Source organism: Zophobas morio, unplaced genomic scaffold (genome assembly GCF_036711695.1).
Source record: "Zophobas morio isolate AGI-343-1 ecotype UQ-CSIRO unplaced genomic scaffold, CSIRO_AGI_Zmor_V1 ptg000008l, whole genome shotgun sequence".
NCBI lineage: Eukaryota > Metazoa > Arthropoda > Insecta > Coleoptera > Tenebrionidae > Zophobas > Zophobas morio.
This window is the reverse complement of record NW_026972113.1, coordinates 9,038,622-9,056,831: the sequence shown is the minus strand read 5'-3', so window position 1 is coordinate 9,056,831 and position 18,210 is coordinate 9,038,622. Positions and strand designations below refer to the sequence as shown.

The 18,210-nt window shown below is 33.9% G+C and overlaps 1 protein-coding gene across 1 annotated transcript in view; it reads right to left on the bottom strand.

The window, feature by feature from the left end:
* LOC135125234 (centaurin-gamma-1A) overlaps positions 1-13,086 on the bottom strand; it is a 155,362-nt gene extending 142,276 nt beyond the window's left edge. Inside the window, exon 1 of the mRNA XM_064050667.1 lies at positions 12,698-13,086. Within this exon, the coding sequence (XP_063906737.1) occupies positions 12,698-12,872 (175 nt within the window). The 5' untranslated portion in view covers positions 12,873-13,086. The remainder of the gene's footprint in view (positions 1-12,697) is intronic.
* Positions 13,087-18,210: the final 5,124 nt, after the last annotated feature.

Here is an 18,210-nt window from a genome sequence, read left to right as displayed (position 1 = left end):
CCACCTCCACCCTTTTATGTAAACGAAGTGGCAACTTTGTCCCTCCAGAAGACAGCCCCTCATAAACCATGCAGTAATAAAAATTCGTTCTGCCCGCCATAAAAATGTAGCAGTAAACCGTTTTTATTGCAAAGGAAAGTTAAAAACACAACAAAAATTTTATTGCTTTTGTGCAATGTTGTATGCATCGGAACAGCGAAACGTAAACACCGCTGTGGGGTCGACGAGACGGATAGTCTGGATATTTGGGATCATCAACCAGACTTTCACTATAAAGACCATCCAATCTACCGATGGCTATTTAAACCTTAAAGCTTAATCGAATCGGTCGATTGGCGAGTGAACGTCTGCTCTGTCTCCCCGGAAGGTAAACCAAACTGAAAGTTCGATCAAGAATCCAATCTCCAACTTGTTCGAGGGTTTCATCAAGCAAGAAAATTCGTACGGTGGTGTTCATTATTTTACGGTCAACAACTTAGTAGAGAAAATTTACAGATTGACCTTTCTTGTGCCGCATCCCACCGCTGCGGGTGCTTCTCATCCGTATAAATTGTAAAAATGCCAATATGAATATCACACCTAAATCGCGTCCCACGTGGAGTTTGTGAACCCACGCGTTCTGGACAGATTTAGGGGATTAAAGTATAATTAAGCCGAAAACGCGAGTCCGAACGGGTTTCCTTTTCTAATAACAAGTCGCAAATTTTCTAGTCTCCATTTATGGACACACCGAAAATGGAGTCAAGAGGGGACTCGACGTTGGTTGCTTCGTCCGACGTATATATACCCGCTTTTCTCGAACAAATTTGCATTGCTTGTTGAATGGAGGATAAGTGGGTGATTATCGGAGTTCGCTTACGCAACGAGACTGTGCTAAGTGGTACGAATGCATTAATTAGCATGTAGGTATATATAGCTGCGACGGATGTTGTAATTGCGACGACGACGAAAATGCCCCAAGTTACAAAAACGAAGCACTGTCACGCGATTGAATGCTTCGTCGTTCGAAAAATCCGGCTCACACCCATCATTTTTATTTCCAACGCATAGCGGTGACGTCCTTTGAATAATCTCAAGTTCGTTTCTGTTTACGAACGGACGATGTGCGAATACCACGCTGGATAATGGTGTCGTGGTAATGTATTATTAGCTACTGCAATTCGGCATTTGGTTGTTACCCAACAGGAAATTCCTCTTGAATTACGGGTAATTTACCTCCGCTGAAGACAATGGTCGTTGTTCAGAATGCACCTGTCAGATCGGATGGAAGTGCAGCTTGTTTGTTCTACGATGAAAGGCGATTTTCCAGTGTTCGATTTGTTATTGACTGGGTTTAGTGCAAATAAAACTTTTTTGCTTTCCGAGCGTAAGCTAAGGAAGTATTGTATTCGAATCCACTCAACCGCCGGCTATTTTCGTGTTCTCTCGACGTTTCGCGACACCTACAGTACGAAATATGGGTCTCCCGTTTCCGTCCTTCAGTCCGTCATTCCTTCCTTCCTTCCGTCCGTCCGTCCGTCCAACTGTCTGTCTGTCTGTCGTCTGTCCCGGTTTTTATTAGTTAGGAAGATCATGATGTTATCTTCAAATTCTACAATAGTAAATGTTATTTAAATTTTGTAAAATACCGTATGGTTTATGAAGATTTTTTTTCTAAACATCGATATTTTTGGAAAAAAATCAAAAATGTAGATATAAAACAATTTTTCGGCTTTTCAGTTTCTCGATTTTTTCATTTTTTGATTTCTCAATTTTCCGATTTTTGATGTTTCTAAATTTTCGATTTTTCAATATCACGATTAATCGATTTTCTGGTTTTTCGAGTTTTCGGTTCCTCAATTTTTCGGGTTTTTGATATGTCAATATTTCGACCTCGATTTTTCGACTTTCCGATTTTTCGATTTGAGTCCTTCGGTATTTCTATTTTTCAATTATTCGAATTTTTAAATTTTAGATTTTTTAGTTTTTTCATATTTCGAATGTTCAATTCGATGCTTCAAATTTTGGAATACTCGATTTTTTATTTTCCGATTTCTCAATTTTCCGATGTTTCAGTTTTAGGATTTTTTAATTTTTCAATTTAGACGGTTTTAAATTTTTAATTTCTCAATGAATCGATTTTGACTTTTCGTTTTCCCCATTTTTCGATGTTATAGTTTTTCAATTCCTCAATTTTTCCATTTTTCAGCTTTTCAGGTAGCTGATTTTTCAATTTTTCGATTTTTAGACATCGATTTTTCGATGTTTTAATTTACGGATCTTTCAGACTTAGGTTTTTTCGATTTTTCGATTCTTCAATTTTTCTTCGATTCTTCAATTCGTTTTTTTAATTTCTCCTTTTTGCAATTTTTCAGTTTTTCGATTTATCGATTGTTTTTAATCTCAAATTTTTCAATTTTTTCAATTCTTAACTTCACGATATTGAAATTTTGAGATTTTTTGACGTTTCGATTTCTCGATCTTTTTATGTTTCGTGTCTTGATACTTCAGTTTTTTAAAATTTTGCTTTGTCGGTTTTCTGACTTTTCGGTTTTCCAATTTTCGATGTTCCGATTTTCTTTGATTTTTCGATTTCTCAATTTTTGGTCATTTCAGTTTTAGAATTTTTCAATTTTCTTAATTTTGGATTTTTCTGTTGACAGGTTTTTCGATTATTTTCATTTTTGGCTTTTCGTTTTTCAATTTTTCGATTAATCGATTTCATTTTTCAGTTTTTCAATCCCTCAATTTTTCCATTTTCCAAATTTTCGGGTCCTTGATTTTTCAATTTTTCGATTCTTAGATTTCGATTTTTGACTTTACGATTTCTCGAATTTTAAATTTTTCGAAATATTAATTTACCGATTTTTCAAATTTGAAATTTTCTTGGATTTTTCAATTTCAGTTTTGAGATGTTTCAATATTTGGGTCAGTCAATTTTTCGATTTTTCAGTCCTTCGGTATTCTATTTCTCAAATTTTTGAATTTTAGATTTTTTGTTTTTTGATTCGATTTCCCAATCTTTCCGATTTTTCGATTTTTCAATTTCTCAATTCTTCAAATTTTGAATTACTCGGTTTTTCATTTCTCCATTTATCAATTTTCTAAATGTTTCAGTTACGATTTTTTAGTTTTTCTATTTTCAATTTCTCAAATAATTGATTTTGGTTTTCCGTCTTTTCGATTTCTCGATTTTTCAGTTTTTCCGTTAAATAGCTTCAAATACATTTCATCGATTCTTCTGGGAATTCGCGGGAGTTATTATTTACTCCACTGGTTTTGTTGGATTTATGGGGTTGCACTTCCGCGGCGAGGGAAGTTCGAATAACCTTCGACAAATTTTTAAAAGTTGTGCTAAAATCAGCTTAGCTTTCTGTAGACATTTCCACTTACGTTGTCGGCATCCTGTCGGTCCATGCATGGTACAACGTTCAATATTCATCTAGTTCGATTTTTCCCGCACCAGCTGTCACTTAAGGTGGGTCGACAAAACGAAGGCGTTGTAAACTTTTCTAAATATGTGTTCAAGACGTAAAAACCTACCCCATTTGAATATGAAAGGCTGAATTTTAATAAACTGTAGAACTTACAATCAAATTAAGAACGAGAATACAATAATGTTGCGTCCGCCTATATTCGACGTACTTGATCCATTGTAGCTTAGAAAACAAAATCAATCAAATTCCATTTTCTTTTAACATGTTTGCAGATGCATCTGCACCTGCACGTGCTTAATAGTCGACACTAAAAATTCATCTTCGATCGAGCTTTTCGGGGTCGTGTGAGCTTTCGTTTCGTCAGCATGCCTCAAAAATTATCCCATCATTTCTTATTAACACGCCTTTCCACACTCCACCGCAAACAATGCTTTGTGACAATTTCCGTCACGGCATCAATACCATGCCTTGTAAAACTTCAATGCCGACACCGCACGGCTTCCCTTTATAAAACCGGGTTGCTAGTATTCTCCCATCACTAACACAAAGCGACTTCGGTCACATTATCGCGAATTACCTGCTACATGTGTACTTTCAATAACGCGTGCACTGAAACTGGATAGTCGGGCTTTGTTATTTGAAACACTGACGAAGCTCTGGATAGTCGTCAGCTTAAAACAATTCGAAATTGAGTACTCAACATATGACAACAATTCGCTAAATCTGTGCACATACGAGCGGCTATTTCAGTTTAGGATCAGCGAAAATCCTGCAAAGTATTGATTACGAGCAATTTGGTTGCTTTGCGAGTTTTAACATATGTACATGGCGCCGTTTTTTTTTTAATTTTTTTTTTTAATATTTGTGGTGGACCGAATTCGGAGTCGCCGGTGTGTTTGTTAAACGTTTGTTATTCAAAACATCGCTCTGACGCGCATTTTGCGGTTAAATGAATTATTACCAGTTGCTTCTCATTGTTTGTTTAGGTTTTTGTTACTCATCACTCCTATTTGGAAGCAAATTGTATACATGTTGACGCTACTAATGCGATGTTATAAGTGGCGCCCTCGGACGGTCCCCCGTGGAAACGAATCTCCAAATGTCAACAAATAATAGTTCGTTAAATATTAAGTCAATTCGTTTGAAACCACTCGGGTCCCTATTTAAAATTTCACGTATTTTACGGTTTAGAGAAGCACTTAGTAACGTTAATTTAATCACGCAATTAATCCATTACGTGAACAAATTCGACCAACCGAATTTTTAGATTCAGGGATTAAACGCGCACTGAGATTTAATTGGAATTAAATATTTAATTCCTTTATAAACCGGCCTGCAGACTACTTTAGAGATTACATGATAAACTTCTTGATTCCGGTACGATAATTACATTGATTTAGAGATTACAGAAAATTAATCCCTGAAACTTGTTTGTTCATTCAACAAAGAAAGCTGACGTCTTTAACAAAAAAATGGTTTGATGTTGTTACTATTTATTACTCTATTCAACGACACTATTACTTGTTAAGATAAGATGTTAATAAATTATTCCAGATATATACCCCTCGTCCGTCAAGTGCAGCACAACAAATAATACTCGCGCAGAAGGCGCAAACTGAAAAATGAAATATACTTAAAATAGACAACAAATAGGAAAAATCGAAAAATCAAAACACCCAAAAATCGAAACATTAAAAAATCAAAAAATTAAAATATCTGAAAATTGAAAATCCTGACATCGAAAAGTTCTCAATATTCAAATCCTGAAAAATTGAGTACTGAAAACTTGAAAAATTGACAAATCCAAGCATCAAAAAATAGTAAAATCGAAAAATGTAAAATTTAAAAAATCCAAAAATTGAGAAATAAAAAAAAAGAAAAATCAAAAATTTAAAAATTCGAAAAATTGAAAAATTAAAATATCGAAAAATTGAAGAATTGGGAAATCGAAACACCAAATAAATCAAAAAAACAAAAATCTAAAATTCAAAAATCAACAAATTGAACACTCGAAAAGCCAAAAAGTCGAAAAATCGAAACATCGGAATGATCAAAAACTGAAAGATCGAGAAATCAAAACATCAACAGTCAAAAAATCAAAAAATTAAGAAATCAAATTAGACCAAAATTGAAAAATCGAAAAGTTAATAATTGAAAAATTGAAACATTTTCAATGAAAAAAAGTCGGTAAAACTGAAAAATCTAAAAATCGAGAAATTGAACAATCTAAGAATTAAACAATTTAAAAATCGAAGAATTGGAAAACCAAAAAATCTAAACCGAGAACTTGAAAAATCGAATAATCGACAATTCAAAACATCATGGAAACCAAAAAAATTAACGGAAAATCTAGAACTTAAAAATTGAAAAATTAAAATACCTATCGAAAAATTGAAAAACCGAGAAATCGAAACATCGAAAAATGGAAAAATGGAAGAACCGAAACATTACAAAATCCCAGAACTGAAATACTGAAAAATGGAAGAAAAATTGAAAAATCGAAAAAGTGAAAAAATTCAAAACTGAAACATTGAAAAATTCAGAAATCGAAAAGTTGAAAAATCACAATTGAAGAAAGAATTGAAAAATCGAGAAATAGAGAAATGGGAAAATCAAAAAATCAGTTAATCGAAAAATTGAAAACCGAAAAATAAAAAAATTTAAAAATCGTAAAATTGAAACATCGGAAAATTGAGAAATCGAAAAATGAAGAAATTCGACAAACCGAAAATATGAAGAATCGAGAAATCGAAGAATCGATAAATTGAAAAATCCCAACAGTAATACATATGTCGAAAAATAGAGAAATCGAAATCGAGCAAAACTGAGGTATCGTAAAGTTAATAAATTGAAAAAATTAAAATTTTTGAAAAAAAAATCGTATCAAAAACTAAACATTCAAAAAATCGAGAAATTGAACAATCAAAAAATCAAAACATTGAAATCCCAGTAAGTTGATAAATAGGAAAAATAAAAAAAGCGCTAATCTTAAATTCTTTTGATATAGATTATTACTTGCTATAAAATTTATTTTTTATTTCCTCTACCTGACCAGACTTCGGATAATTTTTGTAAATAGTTGAAAAATGAGCGAAAATGTCAAAAGTGCCAAAATCAGTCTCATCTTAGCAACTACAAGCCCCACCCACCCGCCCTTTATTTTCTTGGAAGCTATGTCATTTGCCAAAATCAGTCTTATCTTAGCAAGTACTAGCCCCGCCCACCCGCCCTCTCTTTTCTTGGAAGCTATGTCATTTGCCAAAATCAGTCTTGTCTTAGCAATATTAGCCCCGCCCACCCGCCTTCTTCCCATTCTGACGACTAATTTTATTTCTCTTCAGTATAAGATCATTAACTTCATTCAGACCGAGTAAAATCAGTCACCGAAAAGGAGACAGGGTGGGTGGGCGGGGCTAATTAAGTACTTCTATCGAGTGGGAGTGGAAAATAATAGAATCTAGGATGTGAAAAAAATAAAAAAAGCGCTAATCGTAAATTCTTTTGTTATAGATTATTATTTGCCATAAAATTTATTTTTTATTTCTTGTACCTGACCAGACTTTGGATAATTTTTGGAAATAGTTGAAAAATGAGCGAAAATGTCAAAAGTGCCAAAATCAGTCTCATCTTAGCAAGTACAAGCCCCACCCACCCGCCCTTTATTTTCTTGGAAGGTATGTCATTTGCCAAAATCACTCTTATCTTAGCAAGTATTAGCCCCGCCCACCCGCCCTCTTCGCATTCTAACAACTAATTTTATTTCTGTTCAGTGTAAGATCATTAACTTCATTCAGATCGGATAAAATCAATCACTGAGAAGGAGACAGGGTGGGTGGGCGGGGCTAATAATATTCTTCTGTCGAGTGGGAGTGGAAACTAATAGAATCTAGGATAAGAAAAAAATAAAAAAGCGCCAATCGCAAATTCTTTTGTTATCTACTATTTTCTATAAAATTTATTTCTTATTTCATGTACCTGATCAGCCTCTGGATAATTTTTGAAAATAGTTGAAAAATGAGCGAAAATGTCAAAAGTGCCAAAATCAGTCTCATCTTAGCAAGTACAAGCCCCACCCACCCGCCCTTTATTTTCTTGGAAGGTATGTCATTTGCCAAAATCAGTCTTATCTTAGCAAGTACTAGCCCCACCCACCCACCCTCTATTTTCTTGGAAGGTATGCCATTTTGCCAAAGTCAGACTCATCTTAGCAAGTACTAGCCCCACCCACCCGCCCTCTATTTTCTTGGAAGGTATGTCATTTGCCAAAATCAGTCTTATCTCATCAGGTACTAGCCGCGCCCACCCGCCCTTTTCGAAAACAGTTGAAAAATGGGCTAAAATCGCAGAACTGAAATACTGAAAAACTGAAAAATGGAAGGAAAATTGAAAAATCGAAAAAGTGAAAAAATTCAACACTGAAATCTTGAAAAACTGAAAAATTGAAAGAAAATTGAAGAATTGGAAAAGTGAAAAAATCCAAAACTGAAACATTGAAAAATTCAGAAATCGAAAAATTGAAAAATCACAATTGAAGGAAGAATTGAAAAATCGAGAAATAGAGAAATGGGAAAATAAAAAAAATCACTTAATCGAAAAATTGAGAAAACGAAAAATTTAGAAACGTCAAAAATTGAAAACTGAAAAATAAAAAAAATTAAAAATTGTAAAACTGAAACATCGGAAAATTGAGAAATCGAAAAATGAAGAAATTCGAGAAACCGAAAATATGAAGAATCGAAAAATCGAAAAATCGAAAAATTCCAACAGTAATATGTCGAAAAATTGAGAAATCGAAATCGAACAAAACCGAAGTATTGTAAAGTTAATAAATTGAAAAACTGAAAATTTTTGAAAAAAAATCGTATCAAAAACTAAACATTCAAAAAATCGAGAAATTGAACAATCAAAAAATCAAAACATTGAAATCCCAGTAAGTTGGTACATAGGAAAATTTAAAAAACAAAAATTTTAAAAATCCAAGAATTGAATAACAAAAAAAATCTAAGCCTGAAAACTCAGAAAATCGAATGATCGAGTACTCAAAACATGAAAGAAAACAAAAAATCTAAAATTTAAAAATTCGACGAATTGAAAAATCATGGAACTGAAAAATCGAAAAGTCGAGATAGTGAGAAATCTAAAAACCTAAAACTTTAAAAACTGAAAAATTAAAATATCGAAAAATTTAAAAACCGAGAAAACACAATATCAAAAATTTGAAAAATTGAAGAAACGAAATATTGCAAAATTCCAAAGCTGAAATATTGAAAAACCTAAAAATGGAAGGAAAATTAAAGAATTGAAACAGTGAAAAAATCCCAAACTGAAACATTGAAAAATTCAGAAATCGAAAAGCTGAAAAATCACAATTGAAGAAAGAATTAAAAAATCGAGAAATAGAGAAATGGGGAAATCAAAAAATAAGTTAATCGAAAAATTTAGAAAAGTCAAAAATTGAAAACTGAAACATCGGAAAATTGAGAAATCGAAAAATGAAGAAATTCTAGAAACCGAAAATATGAAGAATCGACAAATTGAAAAATCCCAACAGTAATATGTCGAAAAATTGAGAAATCGAAATCGAGCAAAACTGAAGTATCGTCAAGTTAAATTGAAAAACTGAAAATTTTTGAAAAAAAAAATCGTATCAAAAACTAAACATTAAAAAAATCGAGAAATTGAACAATCAAAAAATCAAAACATTGAAGTCCCAGTAAGTTGATAAATAGGAAAATTTAAAAAACACAAATTTTAAAAATCCAAGAATTGAACAACAAAAAAAATCTAAGCCTGAAAACTCAGAAAATCGAATGATCGAGAACTCAAAACATCAAAGAAAACAAAAAATCTAAAATTTAAAAATTCGACAAATTGAAAAATCATGGAACTGAAAAATCGAAAAGTCGAGATAGTGAGAAATTAAAAATCATGGAACTGAAAAATCATGGAACTGAAAAATCGAAAAGTCGAGATAGTGAGAAATTAAAAACCTAAAACTTTAAAAACTGAAAAATTAAAATATCGAAAAATTTAAAAACCGAGAAAACACAATATCAAAAATTTGAAAAATTGAAGAAACGAAATATTGCAAAATTCCAAAGCTGAAATATTGAAAAAACCTAAAAATGGAAGGAAAATTAAAGAATCGAAACAGTGAAAAAATCCCAAACTGAAACATTGAAAAATTGAAAAATGGAGAAATGGGAAAATCAAAAAAATCGGTCTAAAGAGTTTAGACAGTACTTCCCTCGCTATCAGAAACGTGACGACTAAATGCCTAATACGTTATTTTTTCCACATTAGATTTCAAAGCATTCGGTTTTGTAGTTTCCGATTAAATCAATAAAATAAATTTGCGCATTCATTAAATTTTTTGAGTCACCCTGTATATCCGAATCCAAAAAATATGAATGGAATGATAAATTACAAGAAGAGACTTATATTTTATACATTTTAAATAGGATTATTCGGCAAACTTTTGGGATGGCGTCATCCATTTTTTAGGAGGGATGAGCAAATATATTTTGATCAAACATTTACCATGCTTATGATAAATTTAAAACATTTCCAAGATTTCAAACCATTCGGTTTTGCAGTTCCTGATTAAATTAATAAAATAAATTTGCGCATTCATTAAATTTTTTGAGTAACCCTATATATCCGAATCCAAAAAATATGAATGGGAGGATAAATTACAAGAAGAGACTCATATTTTGTACATTTTAGATAGGATTTACTCAGCAAAATTTTTGTGGTGACGTCATGAATTTTTTAGAGGGGATAAGTAAATATATCGTGGTTAAATAATTTTAAATAAATAAAATTTGCTACTATTTTTTTATGTACTTTAATAATTTATTAGGAGTACATTTTTCATCACCAAGACTTGCATATTTTTATTATAAATATATTTTGAAAATGATCTCTCGGCAAATGAAAACATATACGAACACTTTTTCGAGTAAACAATGAAGGGAGAAGTTAGTGGGCGTAGGGCTTTTTTAAAACACCTCCTTTCTGGGATAAGTAGTAGATACACTTAGCTACTTATACGTGTTAAACGAAAGCTGTATTTTATATATTTTTTATTATTATTACAAATATATTTATTAGTTTTATTAATTAACAAAGTAAAATATATATTAACAATAATGTTACAATAAATTTTTAGTAATCATGTGTATTGAATTCAGGATCCTGAGTGCAGTAAAAATATTATAGTTCCCCAGTTTTAATTCGGTTTTATGATAGTACCTTATTGCGTAAAAGTTAATTTCCTTAACAATAGATTACTACGGCCGGTCCTGGCGGCTTGTTATAAAACTGAGTTTCTTGCCATAAATTAGAAAAATCAGCGGAGAACGCTAACAATTAGCTTATGGTAGAGCAGGCGATAAGGGTTTTACCTGGAAAGTCGCTTCCGTAAAATTTAGTGGCGCTCCTATCGGCAAAGTACTGAACTAACGGCTCAAATTCTGTAGAATTGATAACCATTTTTTTCAATAATTGTTAGTTTTTGGTAAAAACTCTGCTAACCAATAGATCATTAATTTTCCTCTGATATTCCTGTTAAAATTATTCGACGTATTTTGCATTAATTTGTGGTATATTTTGATATTAATAAACACATTATTATTTAAACAAATTGTACCACTAACAAACATTTAATGACTCTGCTGCCTGTAAAAAGTGATGTTTTATCCATGTGTGAATTTTCAAGCGATGGTTATGACTCAAAAAACTTGAAAAAAAAAACATACAAGGGTGCTTTTTTTACGATACTTCTCAGCCATATTTTTTTAATTGATTGAACTGGTCTCTGCGCTCTAGAATATGAAAAAAGCTGCAGTTTGATGTATGATACATCTATATTAATATCATTTTTGCATACAAAAAACCAAACAAATGTTATACCTCGTCTAGCGAGTCCCCTTAAGTCTCTGTGTCGACTGTTGTTTAATATTATAAATGTTATACAATTTTGGGTTTTCTTCAAAAATCTACAAGGTCAAGGACGAAAATAAACACGGATTCGTGGGATTTTCACTGCAAAATTTTGAAATGACATCATCAAACTGTTGGTGGGGATGATCAGACAACAACCGCCAACAGAGCAACCTATGGAAGTAAAAGTAACCTCATTTTTATTTATTTATACAGGATATTTAAAAACATTAATGAGTGAATCAATGATATTCTTATTAACATTAAACTGTACAGGGTGAGTGAAATTTTTTATTTATCTGTACAAATTAAGAAAAAATACTCTGCAAATTTCAATATTTATTTCTTTTGTAAAACAATATTTTCTTAAAGCATTTTGAGACTAATATAAACAAAAACGTTATTCGAGGTGTCCCCTTTTAGCTGATTCACCCTGTACATATCAAACCTGACATATTTATCCCCACTAAAAAGTTGATGACGTAGTGCAAAAATCCCATTAGGAAAATCTTAATTGATTTGGAACTTGTTAGAGCAATTATTTCCACTATTTCCAAATAATGTTTACTTAATTACCGTAAAATAGCGGCAAAACGGTAAAGTTATAAAATCGACATTTCATTTTGTGCATACTTTTTATGTACACCAAAAAATCGATTACGTCATTATTAAATAATTAGGTTTTAGTAACTTTATAAACTTTGTAACTAGTTTTGAGTCACCAATTATAACGAATTTGTATTCTTATCATTCATTATCCTACAAGTTCTTGAATTGGTAGTTTAACTCATCGTTGCCATTACGTCAACAATAAGACGTAATTTTTTGTTAACAAAAGACCAATCAAACCCATGAGCTGTGAAACCGCGGGGGCGCTGGGGGGCGCATTCCTACTAAAAAATTCTACCACTCATTTCACAATTAAGTCAACCAAATACTCACAATTAGATCAATTCATCGATTTCTTGTTTTAGAATGTTTCTTTGTCAGATTTCTTGTTTTGTATAATAGATATACAAGTGTTTGGTATAAATGAACAAATTTGGAAAATAATTAAAACCACAGTTCGTGGTGGTAGTGATTACAGTAAAATCACTCTTAGACCGACACACCGTTCGCTCGATCTAATTCCACTGTAATAAGACACCTCATAACCCAACTATCCTCTTGTTCCAGTTTAGCCTCCACAATGACCACACAAACCGCGTTCTTTTGTGGCTTCTTTCGGTCTGGCACTCCGCAACAAGTATGCGTTTACCGTTACAACACCTAGTGCGTCTTCCTCCAAACACCGATACCTGTTTCCAGGTAGAAGCCCCATTCTAACACCAACTCACCTTCAATGCACACGACATGGTCCCGAATCTGCTGGGCCACCAACCCATCTGGGATGAGGTCGATCAAATCGTAGATGGCATAGATGGAAGGATGCACACTCTCGAAGCGCTGGATCTCCTGTCGGATGGCCAGGGAGTTGTTGAGGAACGGTTGTAACTGCGCCCTTGAATTCATCGTAACACTTACAAACTCGTAACCATTGTAACTTTCGCTTTTCGCGGCGGGAACTCTCGGAAAACACTGCTTCACTGACGCCGCTCGAACGCACCGATTCTTGATGATGCGACAACGACGATCGAAACTTCGAACGGAGAGGTTAGGATGAGACGTCCGAACACTCCCTCCACGCGAGCTCCATTTGTGTTTTGACTAATGCAGCGACAAAACATCTGGGCTGTTTGCGGCGGTTTGGAGGATGATGGGTGGTTGGGGAGATGGAAATGGGAGTTACAGGAAGGTGGGTGACAGGGGGAGGTTGAGCTACCGGTTGCGAGAGGGCGCTAAAACGTCATGTCACAATTAACTTTACTGACACGTTTTCTAGAATAATTTTAGGTTTATATGAATTGTACACAAAATTTAGGCGACATTAGTGCGAATAATTAAATCAAATCAAGATTACTGCAAATTATTGATACTCGTGCTATGTCGGGCGTTTCCGCGGTTGCCAATACAACTCAAGCTTCGTATGGAGGCGGTAAACTTAAATGTAGACCACGGTTGTAGAATAGATAGGTTGATACACTAGCATACATTTGCATATCCCTGGTCAGCGACGCCAATTGTCGATCGCGTCGCCTGGTTTTTGACGTTTTAGGGACACAGAACTCTATAGGCATCTGTCTATAACCGATGTAATTAATAAAAGAAATCGTACTTATCGACTCCGATCAAATGTCATTTACAAATTTTGTATTGTTCATAAAGCAATGTAAACGAAAATCCCCAAAATAACTAGAATGATTTCCGCTCGACAAGGTAGAGGCGCTAGCTGTATGTGTCCTTTCCATGGATATAGGGATCGAAAAGAAGCGTCGCCATCCCAAGCCATTAGTGTACAAACCTATCTATTCTACAACCGTGATGTAGACATTTAGATACAATAATTTGACTTTTTTTCTACGATAATTCGGTGAAGTTATGTGAATTAAAAGCATTATTTAACCAAGCAATTTCTGCAGTTACCCCCATTGTCGAATGTAGCCTAAATAAACCTGTAATATGTGAAGTTATTCCAGATAAACACCAAATGAGATAGATTTCGAATTGAACTACATCTGTCATCAATTATTTAGTATAGGCACGTTATGGTAGATGGCTCTGATTTCGACAGCTTAAAATTTGTATTATTTTTTTTCTTTTTGTTATAAATGATAGTTGTTTATGATTCAAATGTGTTACATTAGCATTACAAATAAGTCACGTAAAAATATATGTAAACACTTCATCCAACACATACCAATGATATTAAAAATTTCTCGTCAGTGTTCCTGACAAGCTGAAAAATATAACATTATTATTACAATTGAACCGAAATAACTTCACTAATTCTCTTTTAAGATCATTAATTTCATTCAGATTGGATAAAATCAATCAATGAAAAGGAGACAGGGTGGGTGGGCGGGGCTAGTTATGTTCTTCTGTCGAGTGGGAGTGGAAACTAATAGAATCTAGGATGAGAACAAATTAAAAAAAGCGCTAATCGTAAATTCTTTTGTTATAGGATATTATTTGCTATAAAATTTATTTTTTATTTCCTCTACCTGACCAGACCTTGGATAATTTTTGAAAATAGTTAGAAAATGAGCGAAAATGCACAAAAGTGCCAAAATCACTCTCATCTTAGCAAGTACTAGCCCCGCCCACCCACCCCTATTTTCTTGGAAGCTATGTCATTTGCCAAAATTAGTCTTGTCTTGGCAAGTATTAGCCCCGCCCACCCGCCCTCTTCTCATTCTGACGACTAATTTTGTTTCTGTTCAATATAAGATCATTGATTTCATTCAGACCGGATAAAATCAGTCACTAAAAAGGAGACACGGTGGGTGGGCGGGGCTAATTATGTTCTTCTGTCGTGTGGGAGTGGAAACTAATAGAATCTAGGATGTGAAAAAAATAAAAAAAACGCTAGTCGTAAATTCTTTTGTTATAGATTATTATTTGCTATAAAATTTATTTTTTATTTCCTCTACCTGACCAGACTTTGGATAATTTTTGAAAATAGTTGAAAAATGCGCGAAAATTACAAAAGTGCCAAAATCAGTCTCATCTTAGCAAGTACTAGCCCCGCCCACCCGCCCCTATTTTTTTGGAAGCTATGTCATTTGCCAAAATCAGTCTTGTCTTAGCAAGTATTAGCTCCGCCCACCCGCCCTCTTCTCATCCTGACGACTAATTTTATTTCTGTTCAGTATAAGATCATTGATTTCATTCAGACCGGATAAAATCAGTCACTAAAAAGGAGACAGGGTGGGTGGGTGGGGCTAATTATGTTCTTCTGTTAAGTGGGAGTGGAAAATAATAGAATCTAAGATGTGAAAAAAATAAAAAAAAGCGCTAATCGTAAATTCTCTTGTTATAGATTATTATTTGCCATAAACTTATTTTTTTATTTCTTGTACCTGACCAGACTTTGGATAATTTTTGAAAATAGTTGAAAAATGAGCGAAAATTTCAAAAGTGCCAAAATCAGTCTCATCTTAGCAAGTACAAGCCCCACCCGCCCTTTATTTTCTTGGAAGGTATGTCATTTGCCAAAATCACTCTTATCTTAGCAAGTACTAGCCCCGCCCACCCGCCCCTATTTTCTTGGAAGCTATGTCATTTGCCAAAATCAGTCTTGTCTTAGCAAGTATTAACCCCGCCCACCCGCCCTCTTCTCATCCTGACGACTAATTTTATTTCTGTTCAGTATAAGATCATTGATTTCATTCAGACCGGATAAAATCAGTCACTAAAAAGGAGACAGGGTGGGTGGCCGGGGCTAATTATGTTCTTCTGTCGAGTGGGAGTGGAAACTAATAGAATCTAGGATGTGAAAAAAATAAAAAAAACGCTAGTCGTAAATTCTTTTGTTATAGATTATTATTTGCTATAAAATTTATTTTTTATTTCCTCTACCTGACCAGACTTTGGATAATTTTTGAAAATAGTTGAAAAATGCGCGAAAATTACAAAAGTGCCAAAATCAGTCTCATCTTAGCAAGTACTAGCCCCGCCCACCCGCCCCTATTTTTTTGGAAGCTATGTCATTTGCCAAAATCAGTCTTGTCTTAGCAAGTATTAGCCCCGCCCACCCGCCCTCTTCTCATCCTGACGACTAATTTTATTTCTGTTCAGTATAAGATCATTGATTTCATTCAGACCGGATAAAATCAGTCACTAAAAAGGAGACAGGGTGGGTGGGTGGGGCTAATTATGTTCTTCTGTTGAGTGGGAGTGGAAAATAATAGAATCTAGGATGTGAAAAAAATAAAAAAAAGCGCTAATCGTAAATTCTTTTGTTATAGATTATTATTTGCCATAAACTTATTTTTTTATTTCTTGTACCTGACCAGATTTTGGATAATTTTTGAAAATAGTTGAAAAATGAGCGAAAATTTCAAAAGTGCCAAAATCAGTCTCATCTTAGCAAGTACAAGCCCCACCCGCCCTTTATTTTCTTGGAAGGTATGTCATTTGCCAAAATCACTCTTATCTTAGCAAGTACTAGCCCCGCCCACCCGCCCCTATTTTCTTGGAAGCTATGTCATTTGCCAAAATCAGTCTTGTCTTAGCAAGTATTAACCCCGCCCACCCGCCCTCTTCTCATCCTGACGACTAATTTTATTTCTGTTCAGTATAAGATCATTGATTTCATTCAGACCGGATAAAATCAGTCACTAAAAAGGAGACAGGGTGGGTGGGCGGGGCTAATTATGTTCTTCTGTCGAGTGGGAGTGGAAAATAATAGAATCTAGGATGAGAAAAAAATTAAAAAAGCGCTAATCGTAAATTCTTTTGTTATAGATTATTATTTGCTATAAAATTTATTTATTATTTCCTGTATCTGACCAGACTTTGGATAATTTTTGAAAATAGTTGAAAAATTAGCGAAAATGTCAAATGTGCCAAAATCATTCTCATCTTAGCAACTGCAAGCCCCACCCACCCGCCCCTTATTTTCTTGGAAGGTATGTCATTTGCCAAACTCAGTCTTATCTTAGCAAGTACTAGCCCCGCCCACCCGCCCTTTTCTCATTCTGACGACTAATTTTATTTCTGTTCAGTATAAGATCATTAATTTCATTCAAATCGGATAAAATAAATCATTGAAAAGAAGACAGGGTGGGTGGGCGGGGCTAATTATGTTCTTCTGTCGAGTGGGAGTGGAAACTAATAGAATCTAGGATGTGAAAAAAATAAAAAAAGCGCTAATCGTAAATTCTTTTGTTATAGATTATTATTTGCTATAAAATTAATTTTTTATTTCCTCTACCTGACCAGACTTTGGATAATTTTTGAAAATAGTTGAAAAATAGGCGAAAATGTCAAAAGTGCCAAAATCAGTCTCAGCTTAGCAAGTACAAGCCCCACCCACCCGCCCTTTATTTTCTTGGAAGGTATGTCATTTGCCAAAATCAGTCTTATCTTAGCAAGTACTAGCCCCGCCCACTCGCCCTCTATTTTCTTGGAAGGTTTGTCATTTGCCAAAATCAGTCGTATCTTACTAGCCCCGCCCACCCGCCCTTTTCTCATTCTAACGACTAATTTGATTTCTGTTCAGTATAAGATCATTAATCTCATTCAGATCGGATAAAATCAATCACTGAAAAGGAGACAGGGTGGGTGGGTGGGGCTAATTATGTTCTTCTGTCGAGTGGGAGTGGAAACTAATAGAATCCAGGATGTGAAAAAAATAAAAGAAGCGCTAGTCGTAAATTTTTTTATTATATACTTTCTGCTATAAAATTGAGTTCTTATTTCATGTACCTGACCAGACTCTGGATAATTTTCGAAAATAATTGAAAAATGGGCGTAAATGTCAAATGTGCCAAAGTCAATCTTACTTTTTCAAATACCAATCTCCCCACCACATGTCTTCTATTTTCTAAGAGGGTAACCCATTTTGCCAAAGTCAGACTCATCTTAGCAAGTACTAGCCCCGCCGACCCGCCCTTTTCGAAAATATATAGTTAAAAAATGGGCGAAAATGTCAAAAGTACCAAAATCAGGCTCGTTTCTTTCATAGGTCTAACAACTTTTCGAGAATCCGCCTTTGAAATATCAAAATTTTTGGAATTTTTTGAAAATCTGATTTTAAAACAGAACATTTTGAAAGTGTTGCGTGGTGAAGATACAAACGTCATATTTTTGGAGTCAGCACGTCGACATCTACATCCCTGAATTTTTTGAGAATTTTTTGACGACTTTTTTAAAAGTGAAATTTTTCCAATACCCTTCAAATTTTTGACCATTTTCAGAACTTAACTAAACACATTTTCTTGTAGATTTCGAGCTCTAGAACCCACTT